Source organism: Glycine soja, chromosome 1, assembly GCF_004193775.1.
Source record: "Glycine soja cultivar W05 chromosome 1, ASM419377v2, whole genome shotgun sequence".
NCBI lineage: Eukaryota > Viridiplantae > Streptophyta > Magnoliopsida > Fabales > Fabaceae > Glycine > Glycine soja.
Window position 1 is genome coordinate 1,428,557 of NC_041002.1, and position 23,571 is coordinate 1,452,127.

General features: G+C 32.4%; 3 protein-coding genes across 3 annotated transcripts; 2 read left to right on the plus strand and 1 right to left on the minus strand.

Annotated features, from left to right (window-relative positions):
• Nucleotides 1-4,331, plus strand: LOC114408436 (uncharacterized protein At1g32220, chloroplastic-like). The gene is made up of 7 exons (XM_028371483.1): nucleotides 1-193; nucleotides 1,004-1,097; nucleotides 1,205-1,293; nucleotides 1,388-1,443; nucleotides 2,195-2,341; nucleotides 3,304-3,429; nucleotides 3,724-4,331. The coding sequence occupies exons 1-7, from the start codon at nucleotides 75-77 to the stop codon at nucleotides 4,002-4,004; spliced, it is 912 nt and encodes a 303-aa protein (XP_028227284.1). The 5' UTR covers nucleotides 1-74; the 3' UTR covers nucleotides 4,005-4,331.
• Nucleotides 4,332-5,393: 1,062 nt separating this feature from the next.
• LOC114408445 lies at nucleotides 5,394-8,782 on the minus strand. The gene is made up of 5 exons (XM_028371493.1): nucleotides 8,605-8,782; nucleotides 8,434-8,528; nucleotides 7,563-8,170; nucleotides 6,613-6,715; nucleotides 5,394-6,010 (listed from the first exon to the last, which is right to left on the minus strand). Exons 1-5 carry the CDS (start codon nucleotides 8,677-8,679, stop codon nucleotides 5,968-5,970), a joined length of 924 nt encoding a protein of 307 aa, XP_028227294.1. The 5' UTR covers nucleotides 8,680-8,782; the 3' UTR covers nucleotides 5,394-5,967.
• Nucleotides 8,783-15,174: 6,392 nt separating this feature from the next.
• LOC114408453 (homeobox-leucine zipper protein HDG5-like) lies at nucleotides 15,175-21,941 on the plus strand. Its single transcript, XM_028371503.1, has 12 exons — nucleotides 15,175-15,353; nucleotides 15,577-15,821; nucleotides 15,956-16,122; nucleotides 16,336-16,453; nucleotides 17,142-17,333; nucleotides 17,706-18,176; nucleotides 18,596-18,697; nucleotides 18,972-19,184; nucleotides 19,332-19,500; nucleotides 19,823-20,091; nucleotides 20,222-20,317; nucleotides 20,960-21,941. Exons 2-12 carry the CDS (start codon nucleotides 15,684-15,686, stop codon nucleotides 21,392-21,394), a joined length of 2,370 nt encoding a protein of 789 aa, XP_028227304.1. The 5' UTR covers nucleotides 15,175-15,353; nucleotides 15,577-15,683; the 3' UTR covers nucleotides 21,395-21,941.
• Nucleotides 21,942-23,571: the final 1,630 nt, after the last annotated feature.

Here is a 23,571-nt window from a genome sequence, read left to right on the forward strand (position 1 = left end):
GGTGGATGGAAAGTCCAACTTTCACTCATTCATTCATTCTTCTTCTTCTTCTGGTGCCAAGTGCCTAAGCTCAAATGGCGTCGTTTTTGTCTTTTCTCCCTGCCGTTTCCGCTCGTCCCATTCCCACCAGCGCCTTCTCTCCCAAAAGACCTCTCTTTCAAACTCCACCCACCTTGCATTTCAAAAATCACCGGTTCGTAATCCAATCCCCTCTCCCAACTTCACAGCTTCTTCCTCGTCTTATTTCTTTCTTTCGGATTTGAATTTTTTTGAAAAAAAAAACATTTTTTTTATTGTTGTCTGCTATTTACTACTGTTCAGAACAACGTGGAGCTATAAATTAGTTTACTGGGGTTTTTGTTTGTTCGGTGATGGGTGATGTCACACTCGTCAATTTGAGTTTTGGTGTGAAACTGGAAGCAATGGATTGCTAGTTCAGTTTCAGGGTTGGTCAGTGAAATGGTTTAAGCTTCTGTTCTGGTTTTTTATTTTTTTTATTTCCTGATTATTGCCTAATATAAGGATTTTAGACATCTGGTTTGGGACAGTGAAAAATTTAGTCTTCTCATGTTACATTGGATGGTGGGATTTTTCAGGATGTTGTAGGTTAACTCATTTAACAAGATTCAATGATTTACCTTGGACTATAAGTATTTAGTATTGATCAAGGGAAACATTTTTTGTCATAGATTACACTTCCCTTCCCCATGCTCTCTAAGTATGAGGTTTAAAGTAGTGATTTTGTCCCACAGTGTACCTTCTTTCTCAATATGATTCTCAAAGTTCTTTGTGTTGAATGTGACAAACAACACTACTTGCATTTAGTTCTGATCTGATGGTGTCTGCTTCAAGATACTGGTTCAAGTTGCCAGCTATTTAGTGATAGTTATAGACAAAGTTTGAATTCCCCTTTACTTAATGGGTTTTGATTGTTGAATGATCCGGGAAAGGATTTAAGTATCTTCGACATGTGGTCTAATTGTTTGTGTATACCGTCCTGCAGGTTTGCAGTTAGTTGCAGTTATGCAGAAGCAGGTGTCAATGCTAATTCTAGCTCTAACACCATAGATGTTGTGGCTGATGTTAGAAGTGAGCGGGTGTGAATGAATATTCCCCTCTTTTAGCAATTTGAGATTATCCACACATTATGTGTTTTTGGATATATTTCACAAAAATATTCATGTGTAAATGTCTCTCTTTGTAGATTGTAGTCTTAGGAGGGAATGGCTTTGTTGGTTCTTCCATATGCAAGGCAGCAGTGTCCAAGGGCATAGAAGTCATAAGCCTAAGCAGGTTTCTCAAATGTGTAACTAATTGGCTACACCTGTCTGTCTATCTGTCTCTTCCTCTCTGCATTTATTTATTTAACCAACATTTTGTTTTACAGGTCAGGGAGACCTACTTACTCAGGTGCATGGGTAGATCAAGTTACTTGGATTTCAGGCATGTTAACTTAACCTATTACTAAGATACATCTTTTTTTTTTCCACTGTAATTGGTTAAGGGCATCCAAGCATACACAGGAAGAGGGTAGAGTGAGAGTAAACACCAAATCAGTTGTAGAGAAGAGTAGGCAATTATTAAGATCAGTAATGATACATTGCCACTTTCTTTTTCATATCATTCACCGTTGTGTTTGTTTCAGAACTTTGCATATTTATCTGTTGTCTTTGTAGTTGTGTGTGTGCTTGTATCCTTTGATTGATAAAACGTATGGATACCCAACAATCATGGTACAATATTAGGTCATGCCTTTACAGTTTTCAAGTTCAAATTAACCATTTGAATAGATGTCAATTTAGTGTATTATGGTAAATTGGAAGTAACTATGATAAAATAGGATTTGCTTTAAATACTTCTGCAGGTTTTTATACATTATGATTTGACCAAATGAAATATAATGTCAATGTTATCTTCAATATTATCTCTTTATGATTCCTTAGTAACTGTTGGAGTATTTCATATTAGTCTGAAGATACATACACCAAGTATGATCTGATAAATAAGTTCCTATTGTTCCCTTTGGCCAATTATTCAGGTTGATTTGTAAGCATCTAAAAATTGTAACAATATCATTGAATGCAAATTGTGAAATGTATCAAATACAATGTGTGTGGCATGTAAGCAGTTTTTCAAGTGATATCCTCATTTTTTTTTTCTCTGGAGGGTATTCAATGTTTTTCCTGATGAGCAGGAGATGTTTTTTATGTAAACTGGGATGAAGTACTTGTTGGAGCTACTGCAGTTGTTTCAACACTTGGAGGTTTTGGTAGTGAGGAACAGATGAAAAGAATTAATGGGGAGGCTAATGTTGTGGCTGTGAATGCTGCAAAAGAATATGGTGAGCCATCTCATTGAGCATAAATTTGCTGTTAAATTCATCTGCATTCAGCCTTCATTCATTTTAGGCTATATTTTAGACAGAAGTTCAAGCATTCTATAATGCAAGACATAACCTTTTGATGGCAATGTTCTCTGATCTTTATGAAGCAAGCCTCGTCCTCATTTCAATTGCTTAATTGTCATATATTAATACAGGTAGCTAGCTCTATTTGAAGAATTGCAATGAATTGTCTAATAGTATCACTACTACATCTGGTAGATCACAATTATTTGCATGTATGTTAGTAGGTGATGATATCATTATGAGATTTCTAGAGTTCTTTTGTTCCAAAGAGCTGCTATTCTCTATCTTGCACTTTGTTGAACTCTGAAATTTGCTCTGCTTTATTGCTTTTTTAAGAATGTTTATGGATCTGGGGAAGGATTAATGGAATTAATTAACACATTTATTTATTTTTAATTGCAAATTACATTATTTTCAGTTGAAACTCAAAAATTGATCAAGCAATAGGAGTGATGGCATGTAATGTTTAATAACTAATTGTAATAATGTTGTCTACAAAGCCATTCAATGCGATTATTTATGAGTTCTTGCTTTTGAGTAATGAATTAATATGGAAGATAAAGGATATTGTTATACATGACGAGCAGCTTACTCTGACTTACGAGTTGTGTCAAAAAATCCATTAGCACTTTCCCATTCTTCTGCAAGTTCATTTTGCACAAAATTATTTAGCATATTGAAACAATTTTTCGCTTTTCAGCTGGTTGGTTTGGATGAGACATTGCTTTAAGATATTTATTTTGCATTCTTGTTAATTCTGAAGAGAACATGTTGCCTTATATGGTGTACAAATTATATTTGGGATATTTCTCCTTTATGATGCTTTGAATTTGTGTGAGGAACCAAATATTAATAAATTAATGTGCTATTCTGTTCTCACCTCTTTTTTCTTGCAGGAATTCCCAAATTCATCCTGATCTCAGTTCATGATTATAATTTACCATCATTTTTACTTTCATCTGGGTACTTTACGGGAAAGAGGAAAGCAGAATCCGAGGTTCTCTCCAAATACCCCAATTCAGGTAGTTATTCTAGCCTTTCATGATCTTGAAACTAAATTGGTATTCCAGTTTTATAAATCCTAAGGTTCTAAACTGAAACCGATATTTGCATATAGCATCACCTGATCTTCAAATGATTGTTGAAATGGCTATTTAAAAACTATCAGAGCTAAAGTTCACTGAGGATCCGGCAACTGATTTTGTGGAAGATGAGTATCATGCTTTTGAAGGATATAAAGCTAACTAAATGGATAGGCCTTATTGTTTTTATTGAATTGCATTCTTGACAGTTCACTATGATCTTAACATCTTCAGGTATTGTCTTAAGACCTGCTTTCATATATGGCAAGAGGAGAGTGGATGGTTTTGAGCTTCCTTTGGATTTGGTAGGGGAGCCAGCAGAAAAAATTCTACGAGCAGTAGAGAACTTCACCAAACCTCTAAGCTCTCTTCCTGCATCTGATCTACTCTTGGCTCCACCTGTTAGTGTTGACGATGTTGCGTTGGCTGTTATCAATGGTGTCACAGATGATGACTTCTTTGGTATTTTTACAATTGACCAGATCAAGGAAGCTGCCAATAAAGTACGGGTATGAATATGATCCTCATATAGTGCTGCAATTTACAATAATTGTACAGGCAAGGAGAAACTACAATGAGGCCATTTTCCTCATGTTAATACCGGCAGCTTTTGGAGCACAATCTTTTTAAGGGAGTAGTGTGTGGGGAGAATGGTGTTAAAAACATATTGAATGTACTAAACGAGGTTCATATCTTTTTTTCGTTATACAAGTATTGTTAGTTTATGATTGGACCATTTTCGTGTCTGTAAGTTCTCAAACCAGTGACTTAATTAGAGGCCAATAGTTAGATTTGTAAATACAAACTGCAGTGTTAGTATCTATTTCGTTTTGCATGCTGCATTGGAATATGATCTTCAAGTCGTAATTAAGCTAAAAGCCGGTCTAATAAGTGATGTAGAAAAAGAAAAAAAAAACGCAAAAAATTAATTAAAATAATAAGGAGTTTATCACATTTATAACTCATCTTAATATGTGCGTTAACAATACGGTCTACGTGAAAAGTGGATTTTACTAGGAAGTGTAAGCAAAATATTTTATAGTATAACAGAGATAACAACCAATAGAGCATCTCCGGTACGGAATACTTACTCGAATTGTAATTTACTTTAAGTAATTTTTCTCAACTTTTTTTCAACTAGAGTAAATGATATTGTTCATACATGCCTTTCTTGTATAAAAAACCGTTGCTTAACATTCATAATATAAATATATTTTTCAAACATTATATGGTCGTAAAATTAAGTTAAACATGTTACTTTAACAATTTTAGTATTAGAGTAAATTTTTGTTGAGTGTTTAAATATATGTGAAATTATAATTAAGATAAGTACCTTAATTAAATAACTATGTATTATAGGTGCTCTTAGTGATTTTAGTATATGTGCTATTAATGAATGCTGCGTGGCTAATGTACAAAAATAACACCAATACACATTTTTCATTCTGAACCGTAAAATTAAAACTTGAAGTAAATGACACTTCATGTCTTCAAGGATGAAATAAATTTAGAACAGGTTATTAACACTTGTGTAAATATTGAGAATTTATAAAATTACCAACGATTTATCCGTAAGTTGTTTTAGGCTTATTTTAATATTATTTTTTTCAAGGATTATTTATGAAAAAAATTTACAACTCTGTATGAAAATAATTTATAGAAATAACTTGTATATAAGCACTTACACGATAGATACTTATTCAATAAGTTAGGCACTGGATGTTTTTTTTACTGAATAACTTCCCTAGTGAGTTTGTTTAAACTTTTAAAAAAATAACTCAAAAATAAATAATTTTTATATAAGTTTTTTTTTAAGAAACAGATAAATTTTACTGATTAAAATAGGCAAAATTACTTTTTTAAGCATAAATAAACAAACACAAAAAAACACAGAAAAATGCTTATTTTATTAAAATAAACATTTATTTCAACAAATAAGTTTAAACAAATTAGTCTATAGCACGTACAAAACTAGACCTTGGGTGATCTTCAACTTTGGCATTGACGCAAGTACGAAAGCATGATTGCGCTTCTATACGTCCGCATATAAACCACTAACAACATTTCAACACTCCTTGTAATGTTAATGTTAAACCAAGGAAAAGAGCAACGGGTGATGCCATCACTCCTCTCTCGCTAGTGCCAACTATTAAATACAGACATAAACAACAAAACAAAATGATTTATGCATTTTCTAGTTTGGCATTCAACACCAAATGGGGCAACATATTCATGTCTGCAGCAGAGAGCGAAAACATTCCCTAAATATGTCCAGTAAAATCTTGCTAACAAAACTAGCACCGGGGCATAAAAAAATTATGATGAGCCAGCCTATCCAATCAGATCAGAGTATACCAAAGTTCTTTTGATTTCCCAAAGATGTGAAGAGTAGATCAGTTGCCCAACTGTTGAGTATAATCACAAGGGCTTGTATAGTTGTATGAGAACCCTTTTGACTCCACTTGAAGATGTAAGAGTTCAATTCTGTCTTCCGTTTTGAATGGATTGTTCAGCAAGATACCTGTTATCATCATAATCATAACCCCAACATTATACAAAGGGCAAGGAGAGAATATATGTAGAGGTTTGTTTCAGATGATCCAAACAGCTAACTGATCACGCAAACCTGACAGTTTTTGAAGCTAAACTACTATAATTCTAAGTGCCAATAATCATTTGCTCCAATAATATGTGCTTCAATTAAATGCACAATTGTGTATAGCGCACAGCAAACAAAACTCAAGCTTTTTACACCACGATGTGTGTGTGACTGTGTACTGTGTGGCGATATTGAGTACTGAAATAACACATATAATGGATAGAGAAGTGTACAAATAAATTTTATTTGCCAGTGCAATATATCAAGAGGTTATATTGCCAAGCCTTTGTATTAACAAAAAAAAAAATGGTTCAGCAGAGATTAAATTTGATTTTGACTAAAGTGGTGGTTAAACCATTAGGCCAGCCGAAGTTCAATAATACCATAATAATCCAAATAAATATATTTTGTTAAAATAAACAAAAAAAATCTTATCAATCACCCACTATAGCATGTTAGAAATATGCTCTTGTACGAAAAATGAACTAACGTTTATCATAAATAAAACCTGGATTAACACTTACTTTCCAGTATAGAAGCCAGCAGAATACCAAGCATTCAAAACAGCAGCAAGATCTGTTTCTGAGCCATTAATTTTTTCAGGTTCAGAATTGTTTCTCTCTTTCCCTGAATTGCATGTAGCAAAAACAATTATGCTGTGTGTCATATAAACTCAAAAAAATCAAGATAGTAATGAAATAAAGCCACATATCTATACAACAAAGTAGAGCCATAGAAACGCAAAAAGGTGGAAGGACATTAAGCATTTGATTACTGTTACAGTTTTACCAACCAACTGAACAAATTCCAAGAAAGAAAGATGCAATAATTAATGCAACATGTTAATTATTTAAAAAACAAAATACATTAAAGCAGTTGATACCAAGCTTTTCAGTGATGGCAAGTTATATGATTGCCAAATCAGAATTAGAATTCAAGTCTTAATTCATCTAATCAAATTACAATGGCGAACTGGACACAATATACAAGACAAACATTGAGAAAAAAATTCAGCTGATGCCAACTCAAATGTAGCAAAATATGCATGTAAGTTATCAACAAACAGTTCCACAAATGCACAAAATAGATCGAAGATCACATAAAGAATCTAAGGCATCCATATCCAAGGAATATCAAAAGACACTAATGAAGCAGGGAGCATTTGACATGGATTTTAGTTTCAGAATGTAAAAACTAACCTTTTGATGCAAACAAAATGAATCCAGCTTTTGACTCAATTAAAGATATTTATAAAACCATAAATTTGGCAATTTTTTTATTAAAAAACAAAATTTGTTACAATAAAATGACTCTTAGAGCATAAACATTAAGTACAAATATTATATTTACGAAAATGAGAGAACCTATGCATTTAAGAACAAAAACACAAGATGGAAATATAATTAACTAGTTTCAATTCATTTACAACAACTAAGACATCCATGCACCTATCTACGTCTAGGAATGGGCTTACCTTCATTTACATTAAAATCACCGGATATGGTTGTTCTGATAGTAGACAGTGCCTTCTCTGCAGCTCCCATTGCCATTTTATGGATTTCACCATCTTCACAAGGAAATGACATTTTATGATCCTTTTCCACAGAAAGATCATTACACTGCTTGCCAACAGATGATCCACCCAAAGAACAACCAGGAACTGACGTGCATGGAGCTGGCAGACATTGACTGTAACATGGGCAACATGTACAGACGGCATTTGGATCAGAAACTTGGTATGCAGCCATCGAATAATCTTGAAAATTAGAATATGGTACACCAGAGCTAGAATCAGCAGCCACATTTTGGTAATTCCAACCACCATATTGATTAAGGTGCTCCAAAATCTTTGCCCTTTTCTCCTCAAGTTCATAGTATTGCACAACTAACTGATTATAATCATCTCCACCTTGTGCATATGCATAACCGTTCTGCGCATTCTGGATGTCTTGGCCACTTGTTGAATCCAGACAAGGTTGATCCACCTGTGACTCTGTTTGATGATTTTCTTCCAACTTTGACAAATTACCAGTTTCACCTGAATCAGGCACATCAGTAGCTGGAATATTCGTATCAGCATCCCTGTGTTCAATAAAGCAAAATAAAAAGTGTGAAAAAACAACAACAACAACAACAACAAAAATTACTGCCGTGCACTATAAGGTCTATATTGTCACCTAATTTCTCTTTCACGGAATTAATATTAAAAAGTCATTTGAGAGACATTTTTTTTTCTTGGTGGCATGACATGACGGCATCGAGTTATGACTGTTTATGTTATGTTTTATGCACTAAATAACACAATCTATGAGAAATGGAAGGTGACACAAAAATTGAAATTGTACCTTGTAGTGTCAACATTGGAGCCATTTTCTCCGATGATTGTGTCCGCCTCTCGAGCCGTGGCGGCACCTTTGTGTTTGCCGCTGCTATGCATTTTCTGTAAATTAGTTAATAACGAAATTCTCAGATTAAGACCGAATTTGAAGAGTGAAAAATAGGGTTATGAAGAGAACGTTGAAAGTAGAAATAGCTTGGTCGAAGGCATTGATGAGAGATGAATCGTCCCATAGATCTCCTTCCTTCCCCATGCTCGCTCCTTCTTCAACTTTAAACCTAAACCCCTCACTCTCAACTCTCAACGCCACCGCTAAGTTAAGTAAACAATTGCACGCATAATTTCAGACTTCAATGAAATTAGTATATAGTGTTTCTTGTCATTTTAAATTTATTACTTTCACATCTCTTAATCTATACTATTAATTAAGAAATACACACTTAATTAATATGTTGAAATTAATTAAATAGATTTTATTGTAATTTTTGTCAAAAAATAATTTTTAATTAAATTTATTTTGTTCTAAGTAGTAAACCAGGTTAAGAAAAAAATAGTATTAATTAAGGAAATATAATATTTAAATATATACATTTAGTTTCTCACTTTGTCCCTAAAATTACTTTTTTAATTTTTCTATTTATCTTTATAACTATTCTCTTCGACCAACCCACACCCCCAATCACATTCTAAAAACTATCCAATAGTATTTTATTTTTAAAAAAAATAAAAAAGATACGAAATACCTTTTCTTCTAATTTAAATAAGGTTAAATTAGTAGTTGGTCTCTAAATTATTATTTGAAAACTTTTCAAGTAGATTCTTACATTATGTTTCGTAATTAGGTTTCTAAATTAAAGAGAGAGAGAGAGTGGATTTTTAGAGTTAGTTTATAATGCCTTAAAATAATAATTTATAGCAGTTTTAATAAATTCTTGAGACTCAATTAAAAAGTATTTTAAAGATCAATGACCTAATTAAAAAAAAATCAAAAACCTATTAAAAAATTTATAAACAATTTAGGAACTAACTAACCAAATTTAACATTTAGATAATTATATAAGAAAGTATGAGAGATTTACATTAACAAAAGCAGTAAATAGTGTCATGTTTATATTATATAAATAAATATAAATTATTAAATAGTGTCATGTTAATAATAGTTAACAACTTATAAAATATATCGTCAAAATCGGAAATAAAAATAAATCATGATTTTTTTACTAAATAATAGTAATAAAAAGTATATTATATTATAATTTTAATAGCAATGTAACATATATAAAAATATCTACCCTTAAATACTAATACTAATTAACATTATATTAATACAATAGTCATATTACAATTGCTAAAAAAAATTAAAATAAAATATCAATATTAACATAAAAAATTGTAAATATACTAAAAAAATTAAATATCATTGTAATCATTAAAAACTACTATAAAAGAATTTGTGAAGATGTGTCAAACAAATGAGCCACTTTGGATTTAAAGCCGTGAGAGTGAAAGGGAACTGCTCAATTTTGAAGAGCACACAAGGATGTTTGCTTGGCCTCAGAATCTCAAGCGCCAAAGTGAATTAAGGACAAAACCTAGTTGTGACAGTGTTGTGGTCATAGTGAATATTTTCACTCTTGTTGATGCTTTCCTTAATGCTATAAGATGGAAGTGTCTTTCACTTAATCTTTTTTTTTTTTTTACAAAATTTTCATTTTATTCATTAAAAAATATATACTACTTTTATATAACATTTCTTTTTTCTTTTTATATCTATTATCTCTTCTTTCTCGGTTGTACAAAAAATTATAGAGTACAGGTTAATCATATAAGCACAACTTCTCTTTTTAAAGTATCATTTACTTTATTATCATTTTACTATCATCTTTCCTCTTCTTTTTCTGTTTTACAAATTAATTCTATCAAATTTTAAAATAAATTATCACCGAGTCACCTCAACATCATTGATTGGGGGTGTTGAATTAACCTTTTTCCTTTTAATTGGGTTACGATGTTATAACAAATAATTTGAATTCGTTGTTTAAAAAAATCTGGTGCTCAAAGGATGGTGTCTTTTCTTCGGGAAAAAAAAAGTTAGATAAGATATGCTATCATAACTAGTGTCAATAGAATGCATTGAAATATGGTCGTGGAAGAAGGTATTTGTTCCATTTGTGGTATGGACCAAGGATGAATATATGGTGCATGCTTGGAGGGACTTTAGTTACCCACCCTTCAAAAGTTTGGCATCATCTTATTCCCAACGAGCATTAACACGAATTCTCCACCATGGATAACACCTATTGGTTGAGCACAATATGTCTTCAAATTAATATGAGAAGATATGGCCTCAGGGTGTGCATTCGAAGTAAAACTTATATATTAGAACATCTTCAATGTAATGTGATACTAAAATTTTTTAAATCTCTGTTATATAGATCTAATGATAACACATTACTTCTTTTTAGTTCTCACAAAGAATAAGACTGTTACAAGCGACGGCTTGATTACTAACTTCGAGGGTCAACTACTCCAGAATAATAAGGAAGAAGAAGATAAATTGGTTTCAAGGGTGCTAGTGCCTCCAAAGGAAAAAGGAGAAAGGAAACTTTGTTATTTCATTCATATCCTGCAAGTGCCCTTACAACAGATATATATAGCTACTAAAGGGACAAGGCCTCGACATCCACTAACCGCGCTACGCAAAAGCACACAAAAGCAGAAATATCACTAACAGCAAAATATCCCTTTATTCTAGAAGATACGATCCTATCCTAGTAGTGCGCTTCCTTCACGTACGGACTGCATCTGCATGCTGCATGGAACCCAACTGCACGTAGCCTTCAAGTAGGGATAGTGGCTTGCCTTTTAGGCCTTACTTTTTGTAGTCCTTGATTGCACTATCCCTACTTGAAGGCTACGTGCAGTTGGGTTCCATGCAGCATGCAAATGCAGTCCGTACGTGAAGGAAGCGCACTACTAAGATAGGATGGTATCTTCTAGAATAAAGGGATATTTTGCTGTTAGTGATATTTATGCTTTTGTGTGCTTTTGCGTAGCGCGGTTAGTGGATGTCGAGGCCTTGTCCCTTTAGTAGCTATATATATCCGTTGTAAGGGCACTTGCAGGATATGAATGAAATAACAAAGTTTCCTTTCTCCTTTTTTCTCTGGAGGCAGTGGCACCCTCGAAACCAATTTATCTTCTTCTTCCTTATTATTCTGGAGGAGCTGACCTTCGAAGGCAATAACCAAGCTGCCGCTCGTAACAAAATTCGTTTTAAAACTTACAAAGTTCTACATATGTTTAGTATTTGAAGTCCGTGCAATACATCACTAGGTTTGTTTGGAATCTCACTCGTATGGCTTATGCCCCCCTTGTCAAGGAGTTGATTGTTGAATGACTTGGATAGAATTGTTAGAAGGACTCATGTTTTAATTTGAGGCTAACTTTGTTTGGTGATGCATTTGCCAAACAAGGCTTGACAGGTTGACCTAGGATATTGATCAAGAATTAAAGATTAATGATTCTTTTTTCCTTCATTTACGTCTATATTTCAGTTTTAGTCAATCAAATGTTATTTGGTGAGCAGTGCTAACTCTTAATTCATCCCTTGTTTAAGTTGTGAGATTAATTTTCCTTTGAATATAGAGTCACAATATTTAGGAAAATTTAACCCTTTAGTACTAAACTATTTTGGTATGGAGGAGATTAGTTAGTAAGGTCCATAAGTCATTTTAAGTCTCGATACTAAACCACTTATTCCCTAAACCAATTTTTTTCTTTGAAAACTAATACTACTTTATTACACGAATACAAATTTATGTAAAAAAAATGGTTATTAATAATTGTTATATGCATAAATAGTGATAAAAGAAATGAATATTGGATTTTCTCACTGATGTTGCAGTGTAGTTGGTTTTAATTGGATAGTTGATGATTAATTTAATTGATTAGTTACTTTTATTTATTAAGTTTGCATAAGTTATACATTAATTGACTTTGTATCAAATACGGAGTACGTTTTATTTTTTTATGATAAATTTCTGTTTTTCTCTTATCTTTTTACCTACCCATAGTGTGTTCTTGACTTCTTGTCACGTTGCTTAAAATGTCTAACTCAAATATATTTTCCCATATCTAACATTGCCTCATCATTCTTTTCAAGAATTATTCCAAATAAAGAAACTTTACTACAAATTAAACCTTAACCAATTAGTAACATTACACGCACACCCTTTTTGCTAGTACTAGCATCTACGTTTCTTTTTCCAAAAACTTGAACCACAAACAAAGCATATGCAATCACTACTATGAAGTCCCTTTTTTTCATAAGAACTAAGAAATGGTTTGAAAGCAACATAAGTTGACAAATTTGACCCAACCATAAACCAAGAACTTGGGCTACCCCTCATGATGCAAAATTTAAATTTGTTGCAGAATGATCATATTTAAATTTCCAAGGCAATAAAAAACCCTATCTAGTCTCTCCACCAAATTTAATTCCATAGCCTTTGGATCGATGAGGTGGACCCCACCTGAAAGTGAAAGTGACACCCTTGGATCTCACTGGTTTCAGTGTCAAAACTCATTTAATAAGTCACCCCATCCCCCACCCTTAATTTCCACCATGCAAATCTCCAATCTCGTTGATCATAAATTAACGGCTGTGATCTATTTGACCCTACTACTACTTTATGACCATTCTCGATCCTTTCCCTTCAACGCTTTCTCTTCAGTTACAAGTCAATATTTCTCTCACATTCTCACTCCCAAAGTTAACAAAGTTTGCCGAATTACCAACATGCGATTTCACAAAAAAGTACAATATTATTATTTGTATTTATTAATATAGTACTCTTCCGAATAAATTTTTATTATTAATTAAAATTTAATATTAAAATCACAAAATTGTACCTACTGCCTAGTAATTGAGATTCTTCAAATAAAGACAGGTAATTTAGTGAATTCTGAAAGATACAAGTAATAAATTGTGTTTTTCCGAAGTGTTTGTACTACAATCTTATACAGTAGTAATTTGTTTTACATCAACAAAAATTAAATATAATTTGTTATTTTTTTCTTGCTATTCTTTAATAAAAACTAAGGTTTCATCTGAACAATATTATTTTTAATGTAAGTATTTCTTTTTTTTATTGATAAATATTTATTACTTAGACTAACAAGATTGCGAATTGGGTTAAGCCCAATTTGTATAAGAAAATTGGATACCATATGCCCATGAGGTCTTGGGTCCTGTCCACAAGGAAGTTTAACTCATTTTTTACTCTTATATAGTACTAAGTAACGTCATATACATTGTAACAATAATGTTACTGACGTTAGTATCTCAGTCACATTGAAACAACAGTTGAATTCAGGAAAATTCAAACTTTTCAATCTATTAAAACACACCAAAATTATAACACTATTTAAGAGTCCAATATTTCTAAATCAACATTTCACTTCAAATACGTCAAAAGTCCACCTTAGATATATGATTCACATTCATCTGATGAGATAAATCAATCATGCCTCTTGCATCATAATGGGGTAATATTTTTAAAAAATAAATCATAATGATTATATTTTTTAAAAAAAATACGAAAATGTATAAATCATAAGTATGGGTTTATTAAAAAAATACGCTTTAAAGCACGATTTTATTTTTCAAAAAATTGTTATATTGAAATGGTATATGTACATATGATTTCAATTTTTTTTATCATTAAAAGTTAAAATCATAACACTATTTAAGATTATAATGGGGTAATATTTAAAAAAAAATCACAATAATTATATTTTTTAAAAAATATGAAAATGAATAAATCATAAGTATGGGTTTATTAAAAAAATATGCTTTAAAGGACGATTTTATTTTTCAAAAAATTGTTATATTGAAATGGTATATGCACATAGGATTTCAATTTTTTTATTATTAAAAGTTAAAATCATATATACATATATGATTTTAATATTTTTTATAACTATCTTAAAAAAATCATATATTTAAACATGATTTCATTAAAAGAAGAACAAAAAATTAAAATTATATTTTAACGTATGATTTTAGTTTTTTAAAAAAATATTTTAAGCAAATAAAAAATAAAATCATATTTTGATATATGATTTCTACGTTATGAAATCATATATTAAAAAACGATTTATCTATTTTTATAATTTTTTTTAAAAAAAGTAAAAAAGAAATTTTTTTAAAAATCTATCATTTTCAAAGCAACCCAATCAACCACGGATTTTAATTAGATAACAGTAACATAAATCAACCACTAATTTTAATTAGTTAAGAGTAATAGAGAAACATTAAAAACCTCTTTTTTTTTATAATTAAAACCTTATCTTTTTATAAAGCTGGTTTCCATTGTCATCGCATCCAGCATCTCAATCCAAACTCTTCTTTTCATACCCTATGAGTAACTCAAACCTGACATCAGCCAACAAGGCGCGTGTATCACACTCTCTTCCTTGGAAGACGTAAGGAGGCAGGAGGCGCGTGGGTGAGGAGTTGAGAGGAAAAAAAGGTTTGACTTTGGTGCGGGGTGTGGGAAACGTTTAGAATGGCCATTAAGAAAGCACCGCGTGGAACGTAACAGCCGATGTAGTAAGTGCTGCTGATCGGTTTCTGTCGACCCGCATTTACCATTCACAGTAAATTTATTAAATTAACCCATTTATTACAACACACTATGAATTGAATGAATATGTATGACCATTATATGAGGAGAGAGAGAGAGGAACAGAGAAAAGAAAACTAGGATAAGGTAAAGGACTAAGGAAAAAGAGAAAGCCAGAGAGAGAGGGACCCTGTCCCCTTTTGTGTGCGTGTGTTGTGTCAACTGAGTGAACTCTCAAGTGAACTAAGATCACCAAAAACCACTCTCTTACAACCTCCTCATCACATTGCTCCTTCTGGTATTCCATATAACTTTATTAACTTTGATTTTTTTCTTTTAATTTTTTTCTTCTGATCATGTAACATGCTAAAAAATCTTTGTAAGATTCTGAGGGGGTTGGTTTGGCTGTCTAGGGAATCTTTTACTCATGTTTTTCGGGGTTGAATGGGAATGTTTTGGTAGTTTAAAGCTTTTTATTTGTTTGGTTTCTGATATGGGAAAGTTTTGTTGTGGGGTGTTAGAGACAGGTTTGGCTCGTAAGGTTTGGTTATCTTATACTTATCTCTCACCACATTAAAAAAACACAAAACACAGTTACGCAAGTGAAGTGTAGTTTTGGGAAGCAAGAATGTATGGGGATTGCCAAGTTATGTCAAGTATGGGAGGGAACGTAGTAGTAAACTCAGACACTCTCTTCTCCTCCTCGATCCAGAACTCTAGCTTCAACTTCATCCCCACCATGCCCTTTCAACCTTATCCTTCCATGGTAATTAATTATTATCAACCATTTTTTCTCTCTCTTTTTTTTTTTGTTTCTGCTTTTTGCATTTTTTTTTTTGTTAAATCTCTCCCTTCTGATAATCACTTTCTTTGCCTTTAATTTCCACTTGCACAAAACAGAAAGAAGAAGATGGGATCTTGCGAGGGAAGGAAGAGATGGAAAGTGGATCAGGAAGTGAACAATTAGTTGAAGACAAATCAGGGTATGAACAAGAGAGTCATGAAGAACCCACAAAGAAGAAACGTTATCACAGGCACACTGCTCGCCAGATCCAAGAAATGGAATCGTGAGAACATATTCTTTTATATTTTTTTTATCTGGAGAGTCGAACAAAGTGTAAAAAAATTTACAGTAGTCTTGCTCAATCATCTGAATTAACCCCCTTGACACATATTCTTCTAGATCTCTCTCTTTTGTTTCCTTTGTGATAAAACTGAAACTGATCAAGGTTTTAATTTGTTGTTGTTCATTGTTTCATGTGTAATGTAACATTTGGCAGTTTGTTCAAGGAATGCCCACACCCGGATGATAAGCAGAGGCTGAAACTGAGCCATGAATTGGGTCTTAAACCGCGCCAGGTCAAGTTCTGGTTCCAGAACCGTCGAACCCAGATGAAGGTACGCTGAAACTTTATTATTACTCACCATGCTTCTTCTTCAATCTCAGCTTCCATTAAAAAACGTTTACTTTGACGATATAATTATAATAATAATAATAAATCCAAACCCTAAACGGTAGTACAAGCTCTTAATTCCACCCATTTATTTGAACGTCTCTCACTACATATTACTACCAGCACGTTTCCCAATGAAACCGCGTTTGCATTAAAACTTTCCTATGCCCTAATAAAAACAGCTACACAGCCCGTGAGAGATGAAATATCAAGAAAAATAGATTAAAAAAATAGTACCAATGACCAGTAAATAAAAAAAAATAAAAAAAAAAAGAGGAAGAGTGGAAGACTCTCATTTACTTGTGGTTCTTGGTATGTCCATCATATACACTCTGTATTCCATTAATGTACGCATTAAACCCTACCTGTCACAAGTGGTCTCAAACCGTACTCATATTTATTGCTATTATCATTAAGGTTTTTATTAGGGTTTGAATAAGTGTGTTCTATTCCTCCTTGCTTCATAAATTTTTAAAGCATTTATGTTTTAGGATTACACGAATTATATTCATCATCATTACTATACATGTTGCTATGTTATAACATTAGGAAACATACGGAAGAACCTTTAGACTTTTTTTGTATTAACCATTAATTTGTGTTTGATTTTTTTAATGTGGGCCGGGAAATAGGCACAACAAGACCGGGCAGATAATATGATACTTAGAGCTGAGAATGAGACTCTAAAGAGTGAGAATTATCGGTTACAAGCTGCACTGCGTAACGTTATTTGTCCCAACTGTGGTGGCCCGTGCATAATGGGTGCTGATATGGGTTTCGATGAACACCAACTTCGCATTGAAAATGCTCGTTTAAGAGAAGAGGTATATTTTATTGCACAACTTCAATTCAATACGAAACGTAGTTGATTAAATTTCCTTATGATATGTTAACCGTCTGAAGGTTTGGAAATGAACAGTTTAATTAATTTATAAAAAGTTTTTACACTGTTAATTAGTCAGTCAGAAATCATTCATAAATAATTCTTATAAAAATAAAAAAACTGACATGATAATTACGTTGTCAATGCATATTAATAATATTTAATATAAAGTTATTTTAATGGTACTTGTTTTTAATCATAATGTTACCTTAGTTTGATTGGGTGTGTGCTCATGCATGAATGAATTGTTCCATTAAGCATAACTTAAGCATATGATTTAATTTTTCAAGTAATGTGAATGTTAATTTTGCAGTTAGAACGCGTGTGTTGTCTCACTACAAGATACACTGGGCGTCCAATACAAACAATGGCAGCAGATCCTACTCTAATGGCCCCTTCATTGGATTTGGACATGAACATGTACCCAAGGCACTTTTCGGATCCCATTGCTCCATGCACAGAAATGATTCCTGTGCCAATGTTGCCTCCCGAAGCTTCACCGTTTTCTGAGGGTGGTGTTTTAATGGAAGAAGAGAAGTCTCTGGCCTTGGAGCTTGCGGCTTCCTCTATGGCTGAACTTGTGAAGATGTGTCAGACAAATGAACCACTTTGGATCCAAAGCAGTGAGGGTGAAAGGGAAGTGCTCAATTTTGAAGAGCATGCAAGAATGTTTGTTTGGCCTCAGAATCTCAAGAACCGAAGTGAGCTAAGGACAGAAGCTAGCCGTGACACTTCTGTGGTTATAATTAATAGTGTCACTCTTGTTGATGCTTTCCTTGATGCTGTAAGTGATTGTTGAATTTTTTTTAACATCCTTTTTATCCTTCTAGTAAACTTTTACTTTCATTTGAAAATCCAAGTGTCTTTTATCTTACAAAAGTTTAACTCAATTTTTTTTACACTACTTTCTATAACATTATTATTTCTTCTTTATCATTGCATCACACTTCTTTCTCTTCTCTCTATGCCGTACAAAAATTATACAAGTTAATTATATAAATACAGTTTTTCTTTGTGTAAAATAATACTGTATTATTTTTTACTAATAAAAAAGTATAGTAAATGATATTTTTGTAACATTTTACAAAGTTATAGACTGAAAAAAAATGTCCTGAAGTTAAAATTGTTTTTCCTTTCTCCTTTTTCCCTTCTATTTCCATACGTTTTCTGATGACTTCTGTCCTTTTTAATTTTACATTTTAGCAAAAATGGATGGAATTGTTTCCTACAATCGTTTCAAGAGCAAAAACTGTCCAAATCATATCTTCTGGTGCTTCCGGTCTTGCAAGCGGGACTCTTCAGCTGGTAGGTGTGACAGCTGTGTGAATATTTAATTTATGGTTTTAAATATAATTATGGTCCGCAATTTCAATTGCAGTCACAATATCAAATATTTTGATATTTTGTAATCGCATCACGATGTAATTATGATAACATCATCCGCATCTTATTACAATTGTCCGTAATGTATAGATTTTTTGACTCATGCGACCACAACCACAATCTAAAACTATGATTTACTTACAAGTTTCATATAATTTACCTAGATTGTTATTGATATATTGCTTGTGTTTTACAGATGTGCGCAGAATTCCAAGTTCTTTCTCCTTTGGTGTCCACTCGTGAGACTCATTTTCTTCGATATTGTCAACAAAATGCTGAGGAGGGAACCTGGGCCATTGTTGATTTTCCTGTTGATAGCTTTCACCAAAATTTTCACCCTTCTTACCCTAGATACTGCAGGAGGTCCTCTGGCTGCGTTATTCAAGATATGCCAAATGGGTATTCAAGGGTAAGTCCTATTTCTGAAGTATTTTTAATTTGTTACGTGTTCCAATTTTTACAAACTTGGTGCTTCTAATGGTTTCATTTCCAACATTTTCTGGTGTAAATGTCTAATTTAATCGTTTTGTTTTGGGACTACATGTGTAAATTGTAGGTAACATGGGTGGAGCATGCAAAAGTAGAAGAGAAACCTGTGCATCAGATATTCTGCAATTATGTGTACAGTGGAATGGCATTTGGAGCACAGCGTTGGTTAGGAGTTTTGCAGAGACAATGTGAAAGGGTCGCAAGCCTCATGGCCAGAAACATATCAGATCTTGGAGGTTCTCAAAATCTCATCTACCTCATCTTAATTGCATTAACTTCAATCACCTTAAATTAACTTAATACATAATTAACAAGGAAACTGTGGATCAAAAAGTAGTACTTCACCTAAAACTAGTCTAGGGAAAGTACAAAAACAAATAAGTTATAATATATGAACACTCACATAGTACATATAGCCAGTTGACACGATCTTTGTTTCTCTCTTTTTATCTGTCTAAATTAAATGTAATTTAGCACAAGATGTCCATGAATAATTTTTCAACAAATATAAATGTTGCATTAAGATGTGACACATATTTGTTGTATTATAATTTGCAGTGATACCTTCGCCAGATGCGCGAAAGAACTTGATGAAACTAGCCCAAAGAATGATAAAAACGTTTAGCCTTAACATGAGTACCTCTGGTGGTCAATCATGGACAGCCATATCAGATTCCCCTGAAGACACTGTTAGAATCACAACTAGGAAAATCACAGAGCCTGGCCAACCTAATGGCGTGATTCTAAGTGCAGTTTCAACCACTTGGTTGCCCTATTCTCACACCAAGGTCTTTGATCTCCTCAGGGATGAACGCCACAGATCTCAGGTAGTGCAAACCCATGTATCAGATCCAATCTGCAATCATTTATAATTCAATTGATACTCAACTATTAATCGATCCATTGCATTTTTTAACGGTTAACTGATGAATATCTATTTTTTTTATTTTTTGGCAGATGGATACTCTTTCAAACGGGAACTCATTGAATGAAGTGGCTCATATTGCAAATGGCTCACATCCAGGAAACTGCATTTCTCTTCTTCGCATAAATGTAAGATCATTTTCCAAATTAATGGAGTATTATTCTCTGGTAGAAATCACTTTTTTCCTGTCCCCTTCTTGTCTCTCCAATAGAAGAAAAAAAACATATGCTGATTTGGATCCATTGCACCCTCATCAAATTTGGATGGAAATTGGCTGTATCTAGATTTTCTATTTGTTGTTATACTAATGAAAAGTATCAAGAAAAAACTTAGATGTAATGTCATAAGTTTTTAGGTCTTGTTTTCAATATTGAAGTCTGACTTCCAAAATATAAACCTTAACATCTAGGTAAAATTTAAATTTTAACTAGTGATTGGAGAACACTTTGAAACATTTAAAGAATTACATTTAAGTTTTCTCCTAAATATTATCTCAGAAAAAACTAACCACCAATAGAAAGATATTTTTTCTTATAATAGTAAAATCAATACCAAATTATGAATTAAGAAGGTTTACTTTGATTTATTGAACATGATGTATGAGTTATTATTATTAATTTTTTGATATCTGTTTTCGATTCATATGAATAAAAATAAAAATATCAAATTGTAGAGTTTTTTTATTTGATGTGAAGTGAAATGATCTTATTAAAATGCAAGTGAAAGGTTTTCTATTCTAAACCTTAGGTTATTCCTACATATATATGCAGGTAGCAAGCAACTCATCCCAGAACGTAGAGCTAATGCTGCAAGAGAGTTGCACCGACCAATCTGGAAGCCTAGTAGTGTACACAACCATCGACGTGGATGCGATCCAGCTAGCCATGAGTGGCGAGGACCCTTCTTGCATTGCACTTCTTCCCCAAGGCTTCAAGATAGTGCCAATGCTATCATCACCCATCACCGATACAACAAACTCATCAGAGCCTCCAATATCTCTCAACAACAACTCAGGTGGTTGCCTCTTAACAATGGGGGTGCAGGTTCTCGCGAGCACAATCCCTTCTGCAAAGCTCAACCTCTCGAGCGTCACCGCCATCAACAACCACCTTTGCAACACCTTGCACCAGATTGAAGCTGCTCTTTCTTCTACTAACTCCCATGAGAACGGCTTCTTCCTTTGCACTGAACCCACCAAGCAGTGAAAGAAAAAAGTAGTCACTCGGATGATTAATTCCTCCCTACCCGCGTTTTGTTTCCTTCTGTGTGTACCCTTTTGGATTTTATGGGACTTTGTAGTGTTAGCTTTTTGTGTGGATCGGTCAAGGAGTGCCAGGAAGAAGAACTATTATTATGCTTTGTGCTAAAAGAGAAGAATGAGGTACTAGACTAGATGGGGGAGCAATATGAGGGTAAGAATGGTTAGAATAAATTAAGATGTGATTTGAGTAGGGATTATTAATTAGGTAGGGAAGTTTGTTAGAAAAATTAAGTTGTGATTAGTGGATGTGTGTGAGGGTTTGAGAAACAATGTGGGTGAGGTTTTAGAGGGACTGAGGGAGTCAAGAGCGAACCAGATAGTACCCTGGGCTTTCTAGTGAGAGATGGCCTCACCAGTGAGTAAGGGTGCTGTGGTTCGGGAATTGACTCTTGTTTCTATGTCAGCCTCTAGTACTGTCTTCATTTCAATGCTTATCATGATGATTCAACTTGGATTGACTTAATTCACTTGTTTACATTCTGTCTCCTTAATTCCCACCTTCCTTTTTCTGATTTAAACTTCCACGGTTTCACCCATCTTATTCTTTTATGCACAACAATGTCGAATGACATTTATGTGCGACCCTCGCCTGGTCACGGTTTTGTCGCAGTCTTTTACATTATATAAGAAATTGTGAACAAATACTACTAATATGACTGTAAGTATAGATGTGTTGAGAACATAAAATTTTTGACGATGCAGTCGAAATCATGATCACAAACCCTTTCAAACCTTGATCCATTTTATTTAGATTAGTATACTTTTTGATACTCATTTAATTATAAATTAGCATGTATAATAAATTTATCGATTTTCATAATAATTATTAATATATATATATATATATATTAATTATATATCATTTTTACATTGTACAAAGTAAAAACACAGATCTACCCAAGTAGACCAAGGCAATGGATTGTTAATTGATCACCATGCGTGGATTGTTATTTGCACATTATTAAAAAATGTAAATGAACAAATTTTTAGTAAACCTGCCATTTACAGTGAGATTTTTAGAAAGTCACGTGAATTTTTTTCAAGTGGTTATGCAACTTTAAATCATGAGTATTCATGAAATAATAAAAAAATAATCTAAGGTAATTGCAAGTAATAAGAAAATAGTTTAATTTGAGTATGATTCTCAAGCATCAGTGGTGACTCAGCTCACAGAAACATTTCTAACAGGAAAAAGATTGATTTTAAAAAAAAATGAAAGGATCTAATTTTGAGAGCTGCTATTCTCACCCCGAAAAATATTATTTACACCCCACGTATGTTTTTTATTTTTTATTTTCTGAAAATACTATTTTCATGGAAGCACCATTTGGTTGAAAAAATAAAAAATTAAATCATGTTTCTATTATGTAAGGAGAAGTGAAAAAAATATACAACAAAAATAGGACTTTGTTATGTATTTTGTCAACAAAATTGTGTTTCTTGTTGTGTGATTTTCTTGTACTCTTTCTTACACAAACGCAAACATGTTTCCCTTTTATTAAGTTTTGATGAAAAATAATTACAATTAATTGTAGATATAAGATAGTGTAATCCACGAATTTATAAGCAATTATTCTTGAATTAATTATGATAAAAATTATCTTAATAATGACACACATTATGCTTTTATAACAGTAATAAAATTAATTGTGATATAAATTATTATTATTATTTATTTAAATTTGAATTAATAATGATATAAATTAGTATCATAAATAATTTGATTACTATTAATAAAAATAACTTATATACTAATTAATTTGATTACCTTCATAAATGGTAATTTCTATCTAATTAATTCCATTTAAATTAAAATAGATAATTTATATGATGCTGACTTTTTTTACAGAATGATATTGACTACGGTTATAAATGGTGAATTATATTTTAATTAATTTAATTTTAATTTAAAAAAGACATTTATATGACAATTGATTTGCTTAGTTAAAAATTAATTTATATCTCAAATTAAATAAAAATAGTAAAAAAATACACAATAAAAATATATCTGTTATGTAAGAGGTGAAGCAAAAAAATTAGACAACATAAATATGAGTTTGTTGATAAAATACACAACAGAATCACATCTTTGTTGTGATTTTTTTTTTTTTTGCACTCCCC

Excerpts from the sequence above, each read along its gene's own strand:
- LOC114408436 (XM_028371483.1), top strand. The coding sequence starts at position 75 with ATGGCGTCGTTTTTGTCTTTTCTCCCTGCCGTTTCCGCTCGTCCCATT. Across the intron at positions 1,098-1,204 it reads CTGATGTTAGAAGTGAGCGG|ATTGTAGTCTTAGGAGGGAA; the intron begins GTGTGAATGAAT and ends CTCTCTTTGTAG. Across the intron at positions 1,294-1,387 it reads GAAGTCATAAGCCTAAGCAG|GTCAGGGAGACCTACTTACT; the intron begins GTTTCTCAAATG and ends TTTGTTTTACAG.
- LOC114408453 (XM_028371503.1), top strand. The coding sequence starts at position 15,684 with ATGTATGGGGATTGCCAAGTTATGTCAAGTATGGGAGGGAACGTAGTA. Across the intron at positions 16,454-17,141 it reads ACCGTCGAACCCAGATGAAG|GCACAACAAGACCGGGCAGA; the intron begins GTACGCTGAAAC and ends GCCGGGAAATAG. Across the intron at positions 18,698-18,971 it reads CAAGCGGGACTCTTCAGCTG|ATGTGCGCAGAATTCCAAGT; the intron begins GTAGGTGTGACA and ends TGTGTTTTACAG.
- LOC114408445 (XM_028371493.1), bottom strand. The coding sequence starts at position 8,679 with ATGGGGAAGGAAGGAGATCTATGGGACGATTCATCTCTCATCAATGCC. Across the intron at positions 6,716-7,562 it reads TGATTTTAATGTAAATGAAG|GGAAAGAGAGAAACAATTCT; the intron begins GTAAGCCCATTC and ends CATGCAATTCAG. Across the intron at positions 6,011-6,612 it reads GCTGGCTTCTATACTGGAAA|GTATCTTGCTGAACAATCCA; the intron begins GTAAGTGTTAAT and ends TGATGATAACAG.